This window comes from Hylobates moloch, unplaced genomic scaffold, assembly GCF_009828535.3.
Source record: "Hylobates moloch isolate HMO894 unplaced genomic scaffold, HMol_V3 SCAFFOLD_17, whole genome shotgun sequence".
Taxonomy (NCBI): Eukaryota; Metazoa; Chordata; class Mammalia; order Primates; family Hylobatidae; genus Hylobates; species Hylobates moloch.
The window spans coordinates 77,189,047-77,210,190 of NW_026652292.1; the positions used below are offsets into that span (position 1 = coordinate 77,189,047).

The 21,144-nt window shown below is 43.1% G+C and overlaps 1 protein-coding gene across 1 annotated transcript in view; it reads right to left on the reverse strand.

The window, feature by feature from the left end:
• Positions 1 to 21,144, reverse strand: part of EVC2 (EvC ciliary complex subunit 2) — a 134,994-nt gene that overhangs the window by 62,292 nt on the left and 51,558 nt on the right. Inside the window, exons 8-9 of the mRNA XM_058430107.1 lie at positions 11,177 to 11,501; positions 2,044 to 2,283 (exon numbers count right to left, since the gene is read on the reverse strand). Coding sequence (XP_058286090.1) covers positions 2,044 to 2,283; positions 11,177 to 11,501 — 565 coding nt within the window. The remainder of the gene's footprint in view (positions 1 to 2,043; positions 2,284 to 11,176; positions 11,502 to 21,144) is intronic.

Genomic DNA, 21,144 nt, shown 5'->3' on the forward strand with positions numbered 1-21,144 from the left:
AAGAGCCACTGGCACCAGAATCCGTATAATAGGAAGGTTGCGGCAATGTTCCTGTCTCCACGGAGTGGGGTCCATGCGTGTTGATTGACGGGAGCCCATGTCGTAAGGAAATTCAGAATTGGTATCCTTAAATACTCTCACAGCTCTGGTCAAAAAAGCTCGTACGGCAGTACTGTTATCACCTGTGGAGTTACTTTTCGGCATAATATCATTCACAATAGCATGCAATCTTTTTAACTTGAGTGCTCTGGCATTGAGAGTCAGCCACTGCTCATCATGAGAGTAAAATGACAACAAATCTGTGAATATCTAAGTAATGCCACGGTGTCTGAATACCAAGCTATGAATACGACAGAATTTGCGCTTTATGTATGCTCACTGAGGATTTAGTGGGAAAAACCTAGATTAAATGGAGCGGGGAGCTCGTTCTCCTTCTGTCCTGGGTGCCTTCTGGGAGTGGGAGGCTTGTGACGATTACTTGGTCTCCTCCCGGGATGGCTCTGATGTCTCAGCCCTCACGCACTCAGCCTGGTGCTGGCTGCAGGTCCCCGGAGGATGGGCAGGGCCAGCCTTTGTCTTTGTAGTTGGGTGAATGCTGAGGACCCGCTCACAGACGCAGGGAAGGCCACCTGTGTCCGCACCTCCTCTGGATGTTCCAGTTCATCTTTCGCCACTGTCTTGGCAATGGAGTAACAGAGGCTGGTCATGAGCCCTGATTCACCCTCGGTGGATGTGGCTCATTCTGCTATGGGTGGAATCTGTCCTTCTGGCACAAGTAGGGAATTTCAAAGTGGGAAAATTAACCAGCAAGCCAACTTTCTGGAATGATTTTCACTTATAAAGATAAAAATGAAATAGCAGTGTCCACCACATCGAAAAAGCACTGCTCAAGAACCACAGTGATGCACTCGTGACTGTGGACTGAGGAACAAATCAACCCCTGTGGGCCTGACTCTGCCAGATACTGCTCCAAGGCCTCCAGCACCATCCAAAGGCACCCTTGCTGTTCTAGAAACAGAGGTTGGCTCATAACCTGGAAGAGGCAGTCTGTCTAAAGAATGACATTTGCATTTCTCAAACATCTTATTGACAGTCAAGATAGAAAATTCCATGAAGTAAAATAAGAGTCTGCTCACAATTACTCTTACCATCAGCTAGAGCAAGCTATCAGCACCCGCGATAGTGCTGGGGCCAAACAACAAAGCACATTCTTGTAAAGCAGTGATGTCGCTCTGTGTGCCTGTGTGTGCACGCACTTGTGCATGTAAAATCCCTCACACAGGCCTCCTAAGAATTTCCACAGTGATGCTGACAGTTGCAGACAGACTATTTTCACTACCGCCTAAGAAATTATTCTGTTCGACTAACAACATTCACACTCAAGCTGACATGCAAAAATACACAAATCCATCCAAGTATATCCAGGCACAGATACTAAACCCTACATATACATCAATACATGCACACATACATGCATGTATATATATATTTTTTATTTGAGACAGGGTCTGGCTTTGTCACCCAGGCTGGAGCGCAGCGGTGCTATCATGGCTCACTGTAGCCTCAACCTCCTAGGCTCAAGCAATCCTCCCATCTTGGCCTCCTAAAGTGCTGGGAGCCACCAAGCCTGACCTATATTTACTTTCCACTGCTCTATACGTTAAACATATGTTATGCCAAGCACTAACTTTCCATGAGTCAGCTCATCAAATTTTCATCACACTCTTGTGAGTGTGGGAATTCTATCACACTCATACTATAGGTGAGGAAACTAAGGCTCAAAGAAGTGAGGTAACTTGCTCAAGTTCACACAGTAGACTGGTGGTGGAATTGAAATTCGAATCCAGGTCAGCCTGAGTTCAAGGCCTGTACTCCAAGCCCCATTTTCCCTGCTTACTGGAAACCCACACACCAAGAGATAGAAGAGAAAGCTCACTAGTGCACAGTACAAAGGAGAGGCAGGACTGAACTCCGAGAGAGGAGACATTTACTGAAACAATTCAGAAAAACTACTTTTCCATCACAGCCAGGCTGATTTATTACCTGTATTTTAGAATAATTTTGCAGCAGCGTTTTAGCTGCCTCTGGCTTCAATTCCCCTTTGAAAATAGCACTTTTTATCTGGGTAAAAAAGATACTGTGCAGTTCGTTTCTCTGGAAAACAGCCAGCTGTCTGTGAGCTTTGGCAAAGTCTTCTTCTTGTTGCAAAGCGAGAGACTTCCTCAAGTGCTCCTGTTCCAGGCCATGGAGGGTCCGCAGAAGGTTGCTGCACTCTACAGCAGACTGGAGAGAGGAGAGGGAGTGCGTGAGAAACTGACACACTGAACATGCACCTACATGTGCATGCAATGCAATGTGTACAGGCACATGTGCACAATTTGTACATGAACACACAGATGCGTGCACATATGCATTACAATATATACACACACGCACATGCAGTGTGTGCGTGCATATGTGTGCACAAGTACATGTGCACACACAGCATATACACACACAGCAAAAACAATGCACACACACAGACACACACGCAGTCCCAAGCTGACAATAATGAGGTTACTAAGCCCTGGAATATGCTGTTCCAATCTGTCCTCCCCTGTTATCTAAATGCTTTCTAGAATAATCTCAGAGCAGAGTATTTACGGGGGTGGAAATCTGCAAATCAAACTGCTAGAAAATAGCCTGCAAAAAATGGAAATCTTTTTTTTTAAAAAAATGGAAATATCTTCACTATCAGTGGATCGTGCTGACAAAATTATTTCCCCTTTCATTCTCAACTTCGCTGAAGAGAAAAATACCAGCAATCAGGCTCAAGTGGAGATCCTTTGGATAAAGAGAAGCAAAAGAGGTGTTAAGAAATGGCTGCTTGGATGCCTGCATAGTATGAGGTCCTGCGTGAGGAAAGAAAGGAAGCTCACCTCTACTGAGCTCCTGATCCATTTGCATACAGTTATCTCAGTAAGGAGCTGAGATATCAGAGGGAGCTGTTCTTCACTCCACATGGGTAGGCAAGATTCTAGAATGGCCCCCGATTCCCAGCCCCCAGTAGACATGCCACATAAATTCCCTCCCCTTGATCATGGGAATGAATCTGATTAAGTCACTCCTGTGATTGGTTTACATTATATGGCAAAGTTAAGGGTGTCTTGATGATGTAATTAAGGTTACTAATCAATTGACTTTGAATTAATCAAAAGGAAGACTCCTGGGTGGGCCTGACTCTTTAAAAGAAGCACTGGAGCCTTCCTAAAGAGAGAGACCCTCTCCTGCTGGCTTTGAAGAACCCAACAGCCATGCTGTAAACTGTCTCCGCAGAAGGGAAACTTCTGGGAGCTGAGGGCCTCAGTCTTGTACCCACAAAGAAGTGAATTCTGCAAACAGCTTGAATGAGCTTGGCCCAGGACCCTAAGCTCCAGAGGAGAATGCAGCCCAGCCAAGACCCTGATTGCCAGCCTGCAACATCCTGAGCATAGGTCACAGTGAAGCTGTGCCCAGACTCCTGACCATAGACACTGAGACAGTGTCACTAATGTGTGTGGTTGGTTAGGCAGGAATAGAAAACTGACACCCTCCATTTTATAAGAGAAGAAACACAAGCTTAGAGAAAGTAAGAGCTTTCCCAAATTCTCACCCATGCTCAGCTAGGGGAGGAAGCGTGTTGAAAGCAAGTGTTCAGGCTCCAAGCTCTGAAACCACTCAGGCAGTGACAGTGGAGCTTGTTGGTGAAGCGAAGGCAGGGAAAGGCTTACGCGTGCAGGATGCGTGGGTACAGCCATCCCAAATGGCCAATAGAGGCCTGGCCTTGGGAAGCAGGCAGGTGTGGCATCATGCCACGGCTGGGCTGAGTAGAAGCCCAGGGAAGGCAGAAGGGGCTTCGGTGCAGAGGGCAAGGGCCAGAGCTCCTTCAGGCTAAAAAAAGGTCAGAATGCTCTATCAGCCACCAGAATTCTCTGGTTTCAGTAAATAGCATCACCTGCTCCCCAATTTCCGAAGTCACAGACCTGCTCACCTCCACTTCCAATAACTCACAGAAGCTCACAAAGGTGATATGCCGATCTCTAGCTTTCTCTGTCTCTCCAGTCCCTTTTACTTATTGTTTGATTTGTTCAGAATCTGGGCCAGAAAGACAAGCATTATTTAGAGGCTTCCAAAGAGGTCCAAGGGCCAACAAGTGGCATCCCCTGCCCTGCGGGTGCTCACAGCAAAGCCTAGTGGATGACAGCAGGGGCCAGGAGGCTAGAAGTCAAAGGCTTTTATGTGCATCCTCTTGGCAACTCTGTCAGGACCCATGCCCATACTAATGGTTTGCCTTGCCCACCAAAAAACAATTCAGTCTTTTTAAGAAGCTGATTTTATAACAAAGAATTAGATTCGACATAATGAGTCACTCTATTACAGAGAAATGGTATTCACAGCTGACTTGATCTAAATCAAAGGATGCAATTCACCAACAACCAGGAGGGTGTCAGGACCCTGAGTCTGGGCACCGCAGGGGCATTCCACTACGAATGACTAGCTGGTGCCCAGTTATGTCGGTTCATCCATCAAAGTGACCTTCTTTTTTTGACAGTATAGAATTTGACAAGTCCCAAATTTCAATTTATTTTAATTAATAGAAATGAAATATGGGGTAATTTCCATTTAGCTTCTTACAGACAAGATAAAAAGCAGACACACACACAAATCCTAAAATAAAATTTTGGGGCTTTTTTTTAGAATCATATCTCTGCCGAAGAATAAAGTATGAGGCAATGACGTATTTGTGCCATAGTGAAACACTCTCTAAAATACATGTGGACAGGACTCCCATGCCCACTCCAAAAGGGAGTTCAGAGCCTTGCAGATGTGAGTTCCACCCCGACCTAGTTCAACCTCCTATGCCAGAGATGAGAAAACTAAGCCCTAAAGCACACCCCTGGGCCTGCCAAACAGGGGAGGTCATGTTTGCAAATGAGTGAGGCTGCCTGGTATGACAGGCACTAGGAAGTATTGGGGACTGGGGCAAAGTGCAAAGAGCACGCCCTGCCTGTAGGGGCGGCCTCCATCCCGTCCACCAAAAGGCTCTGCAGGAATACGGACTCAACATAGCTCAGTCTTCTCATCCTTTAGCTGGAAATCTGGGTTTTCTTACATAAAAGTTTATATTTTAAATATTGTCAACAAATGTGTTTTTTTTTGTTTTTTTTTGTTTTTTTGAGACAGAGTCTCACTCTTTAGCCCAGGCTGGAGTGAAGTGCTGCGATCTTGGTTCACCGCAACCTCTACCCTCTGGGTTCAAGTGATTCTCCTGGCTCAGCCTCCCGAGCGGCTGGGATTACAGGTGTCCACCACCATGCCCAGCTAATTTTTGTATTTTTAGTAGAGGCGGGATTTCACCATGTTGGCCAGGCTGGTCTCAAGCACCTGACCTCAGGAGATCCACCTGCCTCGGCCTCCCAAAGTGTTGGGATTACCACACCTGGCCACAAATGTGCATGATAAAGGAATGTGAAAGCAATGATTACTCACCCCTAACCCGCTATTGAACTTCTCAATAAAAAAGACTTCAGGGAGATAAGGCACATGTATCCTATGGCTTCCAACACCTAGAAAAGCAAGTGTCCCCTGGAGGGAGTGTCCCATGGAGGGAGTGGGGGGCATAAACCTTAAGGGAGGATACAGAAGTTCCACTGTGAGAAGCACAGGCCTGCATCAGGCTAGCTGGAGCAGCTACTGTGCATGTTGACTCTACAGCATCACAAAGTGAAATCCCGCTCAAAAGTGATGACTGTGCTGTCGTACTCCCCATACTCAGCAAGACAGGCAAATTGTAAAAATGTTTTATAAAAACAAATCCATCAGAAACGGTGAAAATGTCAGAATTCTTGTGCTGCGGACAAAGACTCACCCAGGGGTTAGAAAGCCTCAGGCAGCCCAGGGCAAGATATCTGCTGGGCCTCCTTTTTAAGTGGCAGAAAAGCAGCGGAGAGAGCCTGGGTATAGAAGATGAACCCCAGAGGAAGGACCCAGCTCTGAACTGGATGCAGCGAGCTGGGTTGCCAGTCACTTCCCCTCCGGGCTTCGGGTTGCCCACCTTCAAGTAGAAAGAGTTCACATTCTGTGTTCTATGCCACAGGCATCTTTAAAAATTACATTCAGTTATGAATCATAGTAAAGCCTTGTCCAAGGCTGACTCAGTGCCGAGCAATGGCTGAAGTACTACACGAGAATTAACTTACTTATTCTCACAACAGCCCTCTAAGGCCTTCTTAAGGATGGGGAAAGGAGAGCCAGGGTGACTGGGTAACGTGCCTACTGGAGGAAAAGAGCAAGGAAATAAACCCCAGCAACCTGCCTTCTGTGCCTATATCCCCCAATACTCTCCCTAGGGCTTCTCAATGGAAAAATGCGCTGAGAACTATAAGGCATTATATATGCATTTAAATATTATAATATGAACAAATTTCAGCTCTACACTAATTACAGTCAGCTCTCTGTATCTGTGGGTTCTGCATCCATAGATATAACCACGTGCAGGTCAAACATTTCTGTGTGTATTGAACATATACAGACTATTTTTTTTCTTGTTGTTATTCCCTAAACAGCATTCCCTAAACTACTTTTTATGCATTTATATAAACTATTTATAACTATGTAACATTTATATCATATTAGGTATTACAAGTAATAGAGATGATTTAAAGTATACAGGAGCATTTGTGTAGGTTATGTGCAAATACGACACCATTTTATAACAGAGACTTGAGAATTTGTGGATTTTGGTATCCGTGGGGATGGGATACCGGTGGGGAGGGTCCTGGAACCAATGCTTCCTGGGTATCGAGGGAGGGATGACTGTACTGTACTAAACTTTACTCAGTATTGTACTAAACTTTACTGCTAAAGTACTGCTTAAGTACTGCTTAAGTACTAAACTTCACTGCTCCTTTTGCTTTTCTTTTTTAAAACTAATTCTTGGAATAATATATCTAAAATATTTTTATGTATTTTATTTAAAGATGACTATAACACATGATAGATAATTATAAAGTAGTCTGTGGTTTTGTGAGATGGAATAACTTGCATGGACTGGAAGGAAACTAGTTCTATTAAATTCTGCAGCTCAGATACTATTTCTGGAAACAGATTGGTTCAAATAAGGTGGCTGCTTGTCTTTGAACAGAGTGACCTAGGAAATCTAGAGTGATGGTGCCCGCCCAATACACGCTGGCGGGCATGGTGGTGTGGGTGGGAGAGAGGTTGCAGAAAAGCCCTGGAGAGGGCAGGGTCAGGAAGCCCTGAGGAGGAGAGGGACTGAGTGACAGATGGGAGTAGGCCACGGACCCAGCATCCTATCCTCACACTCTCCGCATAAGAAAGCATTGCCCCAGGCAGTCTTTTGATAGCAAAGGCACTAGAAACATTCTAGATGCCCCACAGGACAGGTTCACATGGGGTGCACAGCAGGGCGGTGTAACCTCCACTGCAGGAGGGGGCAGTGTGCGCAGTGGTTGGGGGCGTGCTGCTGGACGTGAGGCTGACTGTCCTTGGGCAGGTGAACCTTCCCCAGCTCAGTTTCCTCACCTGTCAAAGTGAGATCCTCTCAGTCCCTACCTCACTGAGTTGTTGTGAATGCTAAAGAGACAGTCAATGGGATGTGCTTGGAACAATGCCAGACACACCGTGCATGCTAAGGAAGAATGAGCTGTTATTGTTACCCATCGTATTTTTTAGAAGTATTTAATAAAATCAGCAAATGTGTATACTGTGATGTAAAGTGAAAACAAGAAATATATACAATTATACAAACTGCATAATCCTTACTTTATAAAAATAAACAGATAAAGCAAAAGGCTAAAATGTATGCCGGCACCTGAGGGCAGGTGTGAAGGCCGCCTAAGCCATCCCTGTATCTCTAGGGTTAGGTATACAGTAGGAACTGAATAATGGGCCGAATGAATGATCCTCTGCCATTGAGTGGTGGGATGGGCTTCCCTTTTTTTTTTTTTTTTTCAGGGCTTCTTTTTAGCTTTGGATCTGAAATCAGATAGCCTTTCTGTAAGGGGCCATATTTTAGACTTTGCCACCTGAGGTCTCTGTTACGTATTCTTATTTTTGTTTGTGTATTTGATTTTTAAAACTCTTTAAAAATGTAAAAAACAGTCACAACTTGCAGGCCACATAAAAACAAGCTGGGCAAGATTGGGCTCTTGGGTCCTTGTTTGCTGACTGCTGCCTTAAGGTACTGTCCAAGCCTCCCTTGTTGAGCATGAAGTATTTTTATTTTTTTATTTTTTTTTTTGAGATGGAGTCTCGCTCTCTCACCCAGGCTGGAGTGCAGTGGCGCGATCTCGGCTCACTGCAAGCTCCGCCTCCCGGGTTCATGCCATTCTCCTGCCTCAGCCTCTCCGAGTAGCTGGGACTACAGGCGCCCGCCACCACGCCTGGCTAATTTTTTGTATTTTTAGTAGAGACGGGGTTTCACCGTGGTCTCGATCTCCTGACCTCGTGATCCACCCGCCTCGGCCTCCCAAAGTGCTAGGATTACAAGCGTGAGCCACCGCGCCCGGCCGAAGTATTTTTAAAGGTAAAAAAAATTGGCTGTGCGTGGTGGCTCATGCCTGTAATCCCAGCACTTTGGGAAGCCAAGGTAGGCAGATCACCTGAGGTCAGGAGTTTGAGACCAGTGTGGCCAACATGGCGAAACCTTGTCTCTACTAAAAATATCAAAATTAGCTGGGCGTGGTGGCGGGCACCTGTAATCCCAGCTACTCAGGAGGCTAAGGCAAGAGAATCACTTGAGCCCAGGAGGTGGAGGTTGCGGTGAGCCAAGACTGCACCACTGCACTCCAATCTGGGTGACAGAGTAAGACTCTATCTCAAAAAACAACAACAAAATAAATTGTAACAGATTTAGGAAAGAATCAAAAGAGAGATAATGGGATCATTTAGGGGCCGAATCACAGAACAGTGCATTCAATACATTCTTCCTAAGGGCTCAGCTCAAGGATGCGTGATGTTGAGCAGCACAGTCATAGACAGGGCATTAGAGGGCAGTGTCGGCGAGGAAGGCTGCAGTGGACTGAATGGTGACACCCCCACCCCCCCAAAAAAGGTATGTCTAGATCCTAGCCTCAGGACCTTATTTAGAATAAGGGTCTTTCCACATGAAATTAATTTAAGATCTTATGAGATCATCCTGGATTATTTAGGTGGGACTAAATTCAATGACAAATGTCCTTATAAGAGACAGGAGATGAAAGGGTTACCAGGGAAAAGGCCACAGGAAGACAGAGCAAAGATTCAAGTGATGCACCTACAACCCCAGGAACACCCGGAGCCACCAGAAGCTGAACGAAACATGGAAGGATCCTACTGACAACTAGATTTTGGACGTCTGGCCTCCAGAACTATTATGTAACAGAATAAATTTCTGTTGTTTTAAGCCACTAAATTTATGGTGATTTATTATGGCAGCCACAGGAAACTAGGACAGGAAAACCTAAAATGAGATGGTTCTGAAGGCAAGGGAGGCCCCAGGAGCAAGAGAGCAGGTGCAGGCAGGACAGTGAGGACCTCGCCCCCCCCCCCCTTTTTTTTTTTTTTTTTGAGATGAAGTCTCGCTCTGTCACCCAGGCTGGAGTGCAGTGGCGTGATCTCAGCTCACTGCAAGCTCCGCCTCCCGGGTTCACGCCATTCTCCTGCCTCAGCCTCTCCGAGTAGCTGGGACTACAGGCGCCTGCCACCACGCCCGGCTAATTTTTTGTATTTTTAGTAGAGACGGGGTTTCACCGTGGTCTCGATCTCCTGACCTCGTGATCCACCCGCCTCGGCCTCCCAAAGTGCTGGGATTACAAGTGTGAGCCACCGCGCCCGGCCCTGAAGCTTGTTCTTAAGTAGTTGGAAGCCCTTCCTAGGGGAGTAGATGTTAAGAACAGGATATGCAGGCTCAGGTCACATGAACTGAATAAGCCATCTCTTTCACAGAGGAAAACAGAAATCAGGTTTGATTTGGTACATTCAGGAAAAACTCTAGTTCTTTCAAGGCAGCAACTGACACAACTTTTGGAAAAACAAGAGCTGATTTCTGAGCAGTCTAGGCCAGCCCTGGGAAGGCTGACCAGTGAGAACTCCAACTGAGCACTGTGAGCTGAGAGCCTTCTGCAGCCCATGGGCACCAGGCAGCTGCTTTTCCTACATTGCTTCTCCCATCCACCCTGAGAGGTGGCTTGCCATTAGACTTGCAGTGCCTAATTAAGGCCTTCAGGAGCAGAGACGGAATGTACTAGACTGTGAGTCCAGGTTTTTCTGACTCTAGAGCCTGTGCTGGAGAGAACTGTAACCTAACAGGCTATATAGTCCAGAGGGGGACACATGGACTCTGACATCACAACTTTCTGTGAACCATGCCCTCTACAGACGTGCTCTGCTATGAATGAAGCCTTTCTTCTCTACCCACGAATTCTACAGCAATGTGAACATACCTCTATTATAACATGACTGAATAATGTCTCATTTTTTATGTGTACTGATTTTTTAATAAGATTATGAACTTCTTGAATGGAAGAACCATGTCTCATTGTTCCCTATACCTTCACTGCCCAGCCCAGTGCCTGAGAGACAGTAAGTAATCAACACATTTTTGCTAAATGAATTCTGGATAGATGGATGGGTGGATGAATGATAATGGGCAGATAGGTGGATGGGTAGATGGATGGAAGCATGGGTGAATGAGTAAATGGATGAGTGGATGGGTAGATGGCTAGATGGGGAATGAGTGGATGGGTAAATGGATGGGTGATGGGTGGCATGGATGGGAGAGTGAATGGATAAATGAGTAGGTGGATGAACAGACAGATGGATGTGTAGATGGACAGATGGGTGAATGAGAGGGTGGATGAATGGATAGGTGCACAGATGATTGGATGAGTGGGTGGATGGATAGTAGGTGAGTGGGTGGATGGATAGTAGGTGAATGGGTGGATGGATAGATGATGATGGATGGATGGTGGGAATGGCTGGATGAATGAATGGAAGGATGAATAGATGAATGGGTGGATAGTTGGATGGATGATGGGTGGATGGATGATGGGTAGATGGATGGAGGAGGCAAATGGACAGATGAGTGGGTAGATGGATAAATGACAAATCCCTGAGAGAAAGGGAATTGAACGCCTTCCTTTCAGACCTGTCTTACCCTCTCACTAGCACGTTTCAGCAACTCTTCTGCTTCCTCCATTGCCATCATCTCTCTCTGGTACTGGTTTTCCATCTTCTTTCTTGTTTCCAGGTCACATTCAGCTGTCAATGCCACCATCTTCCGATCGTACTCCTCTTGTATTTCATTTTCCAGCAAGAGAAACTGCTTTTTGAAAACAGCACTCATTTTTCTCTCTACTTGGGGTGAGAGGTGGCCACTGCTGGTAAGATTTTTCAGTAGAAGGGCAATGACATCCTTGCTGATTTGTGTTCGACAAGCCTCCAGATCTGCATCTGCCCGATTCAGGGTTGCAATCTCCAACCTAGGAAACACAAAAATCAAAAGAATTCCATTACATGAAATTGCAACAGAAACCAAAGGTCTTTCAAAGCTCTGAGGTTTTAAATTATGTGCAGGCAAGGGCTTTCTTCATCTTCCTTTTCTTCCTTTCCCCGCTCACTTCTGCTTCATCCAGTTATTGAAGGCCACTAGCTGACTCTTACTTAGTAAATTTGTAAGGTACCACGTGATGTACGAAAAGGAATATAATCAATATAAGATGTTTTTGTCAACAAGTAACAAGTCAACAACAACAAGGAAACCAAAGGAAAAATGGACAGCTAATATATTTCAAAGATTTAAAAATAAAGTTTATTTTACTTTTCTTACCATTAAAAATTAATTTATGGACATGACTAGTACATGTAATGTCATATCCCGGATGGAATCCCAAAGCAAAAAAAAGGACATTAGATGAAAAACTACGAAAATCTGAATAAAGCATGGACTTTCATAACAACTGATACATGATCACACTGTATCAATATTGATTTGTTAATTTTAACAAATGTAACAGACTAACAGAAAATGTTAATAATAGGGGAACCTGGGTGTAGGATATATGGGAATTATCTGTATTATCTTCTCAATTTTTTTGTAAATCTAAAACTGCTCTAAAAATAAAGTCTACTTGAAAATATGTATGAGGTAGTTCACAGAGTCACAGTGTTCTGAAACTTGACTGGCGGTAGTTGCAAAACTGTATATACTTCCAGTAACACATCAGACTGTACTCTTAAAATGTGTGAATTTTATGCTATGTTAATCATACCTCTACAAAGCTAAGAAAAGCTACATAAAAAAATTAACTTATGTACATGGTAAAAATACATCTGAAAACAAAGACAAAGAATTCATTCACTGTGAATCCATCATTCAATCAGAACTAATGAAGGCATTTACTTTTTTTTTTTATTTTAAGTTCTGGGATACATGTGCTGAACGTGCAGGTTTGTTACACAGGTTTACATGTGCCATGGTGGTTGCTGCACCTATCAACCCGATATCTAGGTTTTAAGCTCCTCATGCATTAGCTATTTGTCTTAATGCTCTTCCTCCCCTTGCCTCTCACCCCCTGACAGGCCCTGGTGTGTGATGTTCCCCTCCCTGTGTCCATATGTTCTCATTGTTCAACTCCCACTTATGAGTGAGAACATGCAGTGTTTGGTTTTCTGTTCCTGTGTTAGTTTGCTGAGGATAAGAGTTTCCAGCTTCATCCATGTCCCTGCAAAGCATATGAACTCATTATTTTTTATGGCTGCATAGTATTCCATAGTGTACATATGCCACATTTTCTTTATCCAGTCTATCATTGATGGGCATTTGGGTTGGTTCCAAGTCCTTGCTATTGTAAATAACGCTGCATGTCTTTATAGTAGGTCATCATTCAATTAGAACTAACGAAGACATTTTGTCATATTTTCTTCCAGCCTTTTTTTCTATGCATATTTTTTCATAAATGTCCACTATTTACACAGATGCATGCAAATACAATTTTATCCTCTTTTTTCCCAATTAACATGGTTATAAGTATCTTCCAGTGGTATTTAAAAATTAAATGCTTCTTTACAAGGGTTGCAAAATATTTTATCATGTGATACACCACCATTCAATGACCATTCTTCTATTGTTGCACATTTGGATTACTTGCAAATTTCAAAATCTAAAATAATCCTGAAGTAAATTACTTTTTACAGAGCGCTTGATATTCACAATAATTTCCTCAGTACAGATTCCCACGAGAGGAACTGCTGGGCCAGATGTCAGCGACATCCATAAGTCTCCTGGCACATCCAGACAAACTGCTTTCCAGAAGAGACCCCCAGCCATACATCAGGATCCTCACACTTAGCCCCACCCTCCACCATGTCAAACACATCTTTGATAATTTGATTTGGTGTATGATTGTAAGAATACAAGGATTTTAAGAAAACTATTATAAAACTTGCAAGAGCTTAAGTATATGACTTCCACATTAACCGGGTTCAAAACTCGTTAATATTGACCAATCTTGTTTTCTCTACTGCCTTTAATGTTTGAGCAATTTAAAGCAAATATCAGATCTGTCATTTTACCCATAAACACCTCACTGAGCATCTTTAACTGTCAAGGAGTTATACGTAGACAGACCGAGCGACAGACAGACAGATGTGTGTATGTCTATCTAACGAGTAACTTGTCTACATGAATACGTACATGCATATCTACTTTACCTAACCTGGTTGCTAAAGGGTGGTAAAATATACTACCCCAAAATGTGGTGTTCTGGCATACTAACTATTTTCAGTTAAAGACACCTCAAAAGACAAACAAACTAGCAAGTATCAGATCACTCTGGGCTTCAACCTGTTTCTTAAAAGCAGAGGGATAAAATTCCCACGTGAAGGATGCCATCCCTATATTGGAAGGAAAGCAACATTCTTATCATCAAGCATGAAAAGTTGAGACCAAGATAATTCTATAAAAATAGACCTGGTTAAAATAATTCTTATCCTTCTTTAGCCTCACCACGTAATTTAGTTGTTTTTTTCACAACGTGCTGTTCTTTGTCCAACTCAGCATATTACCATTCACCTCTAACCGCATCTTTGGGTCTTCATTTCCTTATGTGGGCTCCAGTGTCATGTCAAACTTATATTAAATTTGCATGTTGTTTTCCTGTTAATCTATCTCATGTCAATTTAATTCTCCGGCCCAGCTGGGGCCCCTAAGAGGGCAGAGGTAGAGTGTGACTACCTACACTGTCATTAGTATATATAAAATATTGAAAACAGGCCGGATGCAGTGGCTCACACCTGTAATCCCAGCACTTTGGGAGGCCAAGGTGGGTGGATCACTTGAGGCCAGGAGTTTGAGACCAGCCTAGCCAACATGGTGAAACCTCGTCTCCACTAAAACTACAAAAATTAGCCGGGTGCGGTGGCAGGCGCCTGTAACCCCAGCTACTCAGGTGGCTGAGGCAGAGGTTGCAGTGGGCCAAGATTGCACCACGGCACTCCAGCCTGGGTAACAGGGCGAGACTGTCTCAAAATAAAAAAGAATTAAACAATCCCAATAATTAGAAATGTCTAGTTACCTGCCATTATTCAGACTACCTCAAGTGCCTCAAAATGTCTTTTTACAATTGAACATTTAATTCAAGAACCAAACAAAATCCCATAATGCCAGTTAAGTTTCCTTTATTCTAGAACATTCTGGCTTTCTATCTTTCCTTCTACAGCATTGATGTGTTAGGGAAGTCAGGCCACCATCCTGCAGAATGTCCCATGTTCTGGATTTGGCCAGTTGCTTCCATGGATGTCACCGTACCTCTCTCTATCCTCTGTATTTCCTATAAACTAACAGATCTAAGATCTCCATTCAATTCGTTTTCCTTCTTTTTTTTGAGTGACCTTTAAAAATTGAGACAAAATATACATATATAATTTACCATCTTTTATTTTATTTTTTTAGACGGAGTTTCACTCTGTTGCCAGGCGAGAGTGCAGTGGTGCGATCTCGGCTCACTGCAACCTCCGCCTCCCAGGTTCAAGCAATTCTCCTGCCTCAGCCTCCCGAGTAGCTGGGACTACAGGCACCCGCCACCATGCCCGGCTAATTTTTGCATTTTTAGTAGAGACGGGGTTTCACCATGTTGGCCAGGATATCTCCATCTTTTGACCTTGTGATCCACCCGCCTCAGCCTCCCAAAGTGCTGGGATTACAGGTGTGAGCCAACCGCGCCCGGCCACCATCTTTTCTTTAAGTGCGCAGTTCAGTGGTAATGAATATCTTTTATTTATATTCTTGTTTTCCTTCGTCTAAACCTACCCCTTTCCATGCCTGGGCTCCAGTAACCACTATTCTATTCTGTATCTTCACAAGGTCCGCTTTTTTAGCTCTCACATATGAGTGAGAACATATAATATTTGTCTTTCTGTGACTGGCTTATTTCACCTGACATAATGACCTCTAGGTCCATCCACGTTGCTTCAAATAACAGGAATTTGTTCTTTTTTATGGTTGAAAAACATTCCATTGTGTATTTATACCATATTTTCTTTATTCATCTGTTGATGAGCACTTAGGTTGATTTCACATTTTGGCTATTGTAAATAGTGTTGTGATAAACATGAGAATGCAGACATCTCTTTGATATATTGATTTCCTTTCTTTTGGACATATACCCAGTAGTGGAATGGCTGGATCATATGTTAGTTCTATTTTTAATTTTTGAGGATTCCCCTACAGTGGTACTATATTCACACTGTGTGCTTCCTTTACGTCCATACTATAGGGTAAGGCTAGGGTGAATCCATAGGTTCAAGTGGTGCCAACATGATCCCTGCATTATAGTATTTCCCATCAACCATGCATCTAATGATTTTAACATCCACTTCTTTTTTTTTTTCTTCACTTTTAAGTTCAGGGTAAGTACAGGTAGTACAGGTAAACTTGTATCATGGGGGTTTGTTGTACATATGATTTTGTCACACAGGTATTAAGCGTAATACCCATTAGTTATTTTTCCTGATCCTCTCCTTCCTCCCACTCTCCACCCTCTGATAGGCCCTAATGTCTATTGTTCCCCTCTATGTGTTCATGTGTTCTCATCATTTAGCTCCCACTTATAAGTGAGAATATGCGGTGTTTGGTTTTCTGTCACTGAGTTAGCTTGCTAAGGATAATGGCCTTCAGCTCCATCCAAGTTCCTGCAAAGGACATGATCTCACTCTTTTTTAATGGCTGCATAGTATTCCATGGTGTATATGTACCACATTTTCTTTATCCAGTCTGCCATTGATGGGCATGTAGGTGGATTCCATGTCTTTGCTATTGTGAATAGTGCTGCAATAAATATAAATGTGTACGTGTCTTTATGACAGAATGATTTATAGACCTTTGGGTATATACTCAGTAATGGGATTGCTGGGTTGAATGGTAGTTCTGTTTTCAGGTCTTTGAGAAATTGCCACACTGTTTTCCACAATGGTTAAACTACTTTACAGTCCCACCAACAGTGTATAAGCATCCTTTTTTCTCCACAACCTCGCCAACACTTTTTTTTTTTTAATTTTTTTTTTTTTTTTTGAGACAGAGTCTCGCTCTTGTCAGCGAGGCTGGAGTGCAATGGTGTGATCTTGGCTCACTGCAACCTCCACCTCCTGGGTTCAAGTGATTCTCCTGAGCCTCAGCCTCCTGAGTAGCTGGGATTACAGGTGTGCGCCACCACGTCTAGCTAATTTTGTATTTTTAGTAGAAACTGGGTTTCATCATGTTGGTCAGGCTGGTCTCGAACTCCTGACCTCAAGTGATCCACCTCCTTCAGCCTCCCAAGGTGTTGGGATTACAGGCATGAGCCTCCACGCCCGGCCTATTTTTTGACTTTTTAGTAATAGCCATTCTGACTTGTGTGAGGTGGTATCTCATTGTGGTTTTGATTTGCATTTCCCTAATGATCAGTGATATTGAGCTTTTTTTCATATGTTTGTTGGCTACATGTATGTCTTCTTATGAAAAGGGTCTATTCATGTCCCTTGTCCACTTTTTAATGGCTTTTTTTTTCCTTGGGAGACCAAGGGAGGTGGATCAAATGAACTAAACAATCAATTGTTGTCTAGATCCATGATTTCATTAGGGGTTTAAAAATGCACATTGTCTAATTCTATCATTTCTTCTGCATTTTTTAAGCTGAAATTCTTCAAAAAAGAACTTTCATCAACAATTCTGTTACTCTGAAATAAAGTTCATAGAGATTTATAATTATTTCTCTTCTATTTTATCAATTGTCTAATTAAAGGGTTGGTGTCATAATGAGTTTGGGTTTGTTTGTTTATCAGCTTGTTTTGTTATGTTTTAGCATGAGAGCAAAGGTTTATAAAACTTTTCGCAGCTTCCTGAGAATCTGAGCTTTAGTTAACTCTCACTCAGAAATCTACTAAGAGGACGAATATCAAACAGGTTACCAGGCAACATGGCTTATGGTAAAAATAATGCCAGATTGGTAAATTACACATGGATGAGAAGACTGGTAAATAAACTAAATACCTAACAGGGATGCCATACTTTGTACCTCCCTGACGAAGATGACTCTTGGAACTGGGCATATCTCTTGCAGGAACCTTGGAAGCTATGTCTGTGAGTTGTTACAAGAGATATTGCCACCTGTGGGGTAGGAATATTTTAAGTCAGAAAGACTCCTGCACCTGCTTGATATGGATTGCATCTCCCTGCACCTGACCTGTGTCACCTGGGAGGAAAATATCCCCCAAACAGTTGTGTAGGCTGTTGTGTGACCTGTGGCGAGGATACCCACAGGGGAATAATGCTGTCCTCACAGCAAGCGGTGTTGCAGCCCCTCAAACCTTCTGGGTAGATGAGGCCACGTATGTCCTGTAAGAGTCTTGTGAGTTCAAATGTTTAGCTGAACCTAGGAAGCCCCACCGCCTCTGCATAGTGTCACTATGAAATTGAAGATTTTTATATATTTGGTAGGTTTTGATCAACTGCAGTCTTTATTCTTTTTGATGCTTGAATTTTACCATCTTAGATTAAAATAGCTTCCGTCCCCTTAAGACACAACTTAGCCTAGTTTTAAACAACAGCTCATTCATTTCCTACTTTCATTTTCTCAAAAAGTGCTTATCGAACATGTGTCTATGCAACGAGTGCTTTGCAGGTTACAAAGGAAGAAAGAAACACAAGAGCTGCCTCAAGGCAGTGTGTGTATGGCTAAATGTCAAATGAACTAAACAATCAATGTTGTACAAGCTCAGAAAACAAAATCCCTTCTCTACTCTGAGACGACAGAATGGATTTCACACCTTAAACAAAGACTTACGTGGCAGGGAGGACAGTACCCCCACAAAGACATTCACAGCCTAATCCCCAGAACTGCAAACACACTAGGCTTCATGGCAAAGGGGAATTAGGCTACTCATCAGCTGACCTTAAGACCGAGATCAAGAACAAGGCCATTTAAAATAGGAAAACAGGCAGAAGAGGGGTCAGAGTTGGAAAATGCCATGTGGTGAAGGAAGCCGACATAGGAGTGATGACATCAGCTTTGGAGATAGAAGAAGGGGTCCCAAGTCAGTGAATGTAGGCAGCCTCAAGAAGCCGGAAAAAGCCAGGAAGGGAATGTCCCCTAGAGCTGACATCTTTTTTTTTTTTAATTGACAAGTAACAGATGTACACATTTTCTGGGTCTATGTGACAATTTAATACATTCATTTAATGTGCAAAGATTTAATCAGGTTAATTGGAATAGCCATCACCTTAAATATTTGTCTTTTCTTTATGCTAGAAACATTAGAATTCTTCCCTTCTAGCTATTCTGAAATGTGCAATAGATTATTATAGATGATAGCCACCCCACTGATCTATCTAGAGCGGACATCTTGATTTTTACCTGGTCAGACCTGTATCGGAGTCTGACCTCCAGAACTCTATAATACATTTATATTGTGGTAAGCCACAGAGTTTGTGGTAATTTGTTACAGCTGAATAGGAAACTAACACACCTTACTTAACCGCTCCATCCATCATTCATTAATTCATTAAGTTACACGAGCAAATGTTGTGGCTGCTTGTGTTGGGAAAATGGCAGGTGCTGTACCAGGTGCTTTACCGGTGGTTTGCTGTGACAGCACCTGCTAGCTAAGGGGCCTGGGTAAAGAACTTAGTTTCCACACCAGCACAATGAGGACCACCCTCATAGGTTGTTGTTCAGAGTTAAAGAAGAGAAGAAACAGAAGGCACACAGCACAGCCTGGCATTTTGCTGGTTCTAAATAATAACAGTCTCCTCATTCTTGGTTCTTCCCTCTCACAGAATACTGGCTGCAGAATAGAGTAGGTGCCCACAGCTCACCTTCCCAGCTGCCTGGGAAGACAGTCCCAGAGGCACTCTTCATTGTAACAGTTTTAATGTTGATCACTATGGATAATCTGTCAGAAGAGGTGATGATAAAAACTGTCAGGGTGTTCCAAAGCCACAAAAGACAAGAAAATGTCCCTCTAAATCGATTAAAATACCATGCCACTAATGAAGCCAACTCTCATCCATTAATTTCCCAAAGGGCTGCAAGAGAGGAAAACAAATATTAAGAATTCTTCATTTCCATACAGGATCAGGTCCACTGGTGAAGAGTTAAATTTTCATTGCCCCCTATGGCATTTTGCCATTTTTAATTATTCAGACAACAATGAAATACACATATTTTTCCATTCCCCTAAAAGTCCCTAATGATCCCATGAGGCGGACAGAGACATTTTGGGTTACACATGCTGGGCTCTGACTCCTGAGCATCTTTACTACTTCAACAGCCCGGCAAAGTTAGCAGGATTCACTCGCTGCTTTCCTAGGAACACTCGTTTTTTGAGTTCACAAAAATGTCATCTTGTCACTGTGCTTCAAAGATGAACGTATTTTCTCTGGCCAGTTTTGCCACATATACAAACTGTACAAGTGATATTCCTCTTGGAAGTGACTGGAGTTTAGAATCACGTCCAGCACACAGGAAGCACTTACTAAATGTAAGCTATTAAAACTTGCCAATGATAACATCTTTCAAGGGAAACAGTACCGCTTAAATTATCCAAAAACTGATTAATACTTTGATTAGCTACTAATGATAAAAAAAAGAGAGAAGATGACATTAATTCTTTCTTCTTATCCACATAAAAATTAATCCATTTCTCACCAAATGGCAAGCAAGGTGTCAGAACAAAATTAGGATAGAATGTGATACACATGCAGCAAATGTTCTCCAGAAAGTGAAGGAGGACTCATTAATCAACATGGTGGATAATGAATTCAGAAGGAAAATGAAATCACCATGGCCATTTTTTTACAATATAAATCTGGCATCTCCAAGGTAGCAGGTATAAGCACAACAGACCCCCAAAACCAGTTCAATATGAATGAAACTGAAATTTTCCTCAACAGAAGGTAATTCCAACGGACAGATAATACTGTAAGATTCCTCTCTGGGACCGTCAATCATGTTTATAAACTGTCCACTTGCGGGCATGGACGATGGAAATTGGGGGAGAAAAACACCTCCTGAGTATATTTGCTGTCCAAATTGTAATGAAAGGTTAAATGAGCATAAACATAGTCACCTACATGAGCAAAACACCAATAAGACTTACGACAAACCATTAAATTTCTAGTTTGGTAAAACCTAGACTGCAAGGTACAAGAGGTCAGCAGTTTGCATCTTTCCTCGCTGACAATTTTCCTCTTAAAGATTTCTATGTTTAGAAGTGGGATTGGGCCTTCCCTCTCCAGGCCTGGAGCTACTCCTTAAAGGGGGCAAAGGTGCACACAGATGCCACTAACTCTTCCCTCCTGGGGTTTCCATATCACTGCCCACTCCCTACTCCACCCACTGGCCAGACTGTGACAGAAGGGTCAGCCCTGGAAGAGGCAAAAAGGAGAAGAGGGACTACCTCCCTCTGCCTCAAATCCTCCCTGTCCTTCCCACGCTTCCCTCCTAACTCCCTTTTACACATATCCTAATCAACTTTTCCTGGGTGATGTTTTATTATGTTTGGAAGCATGGGCTTGGAAGTCACATTAACTTAGCTTCTAATTTCAGCTTTACCCCTCAGGAACTGCATGAGCTCAGGTGGGTTATTCAT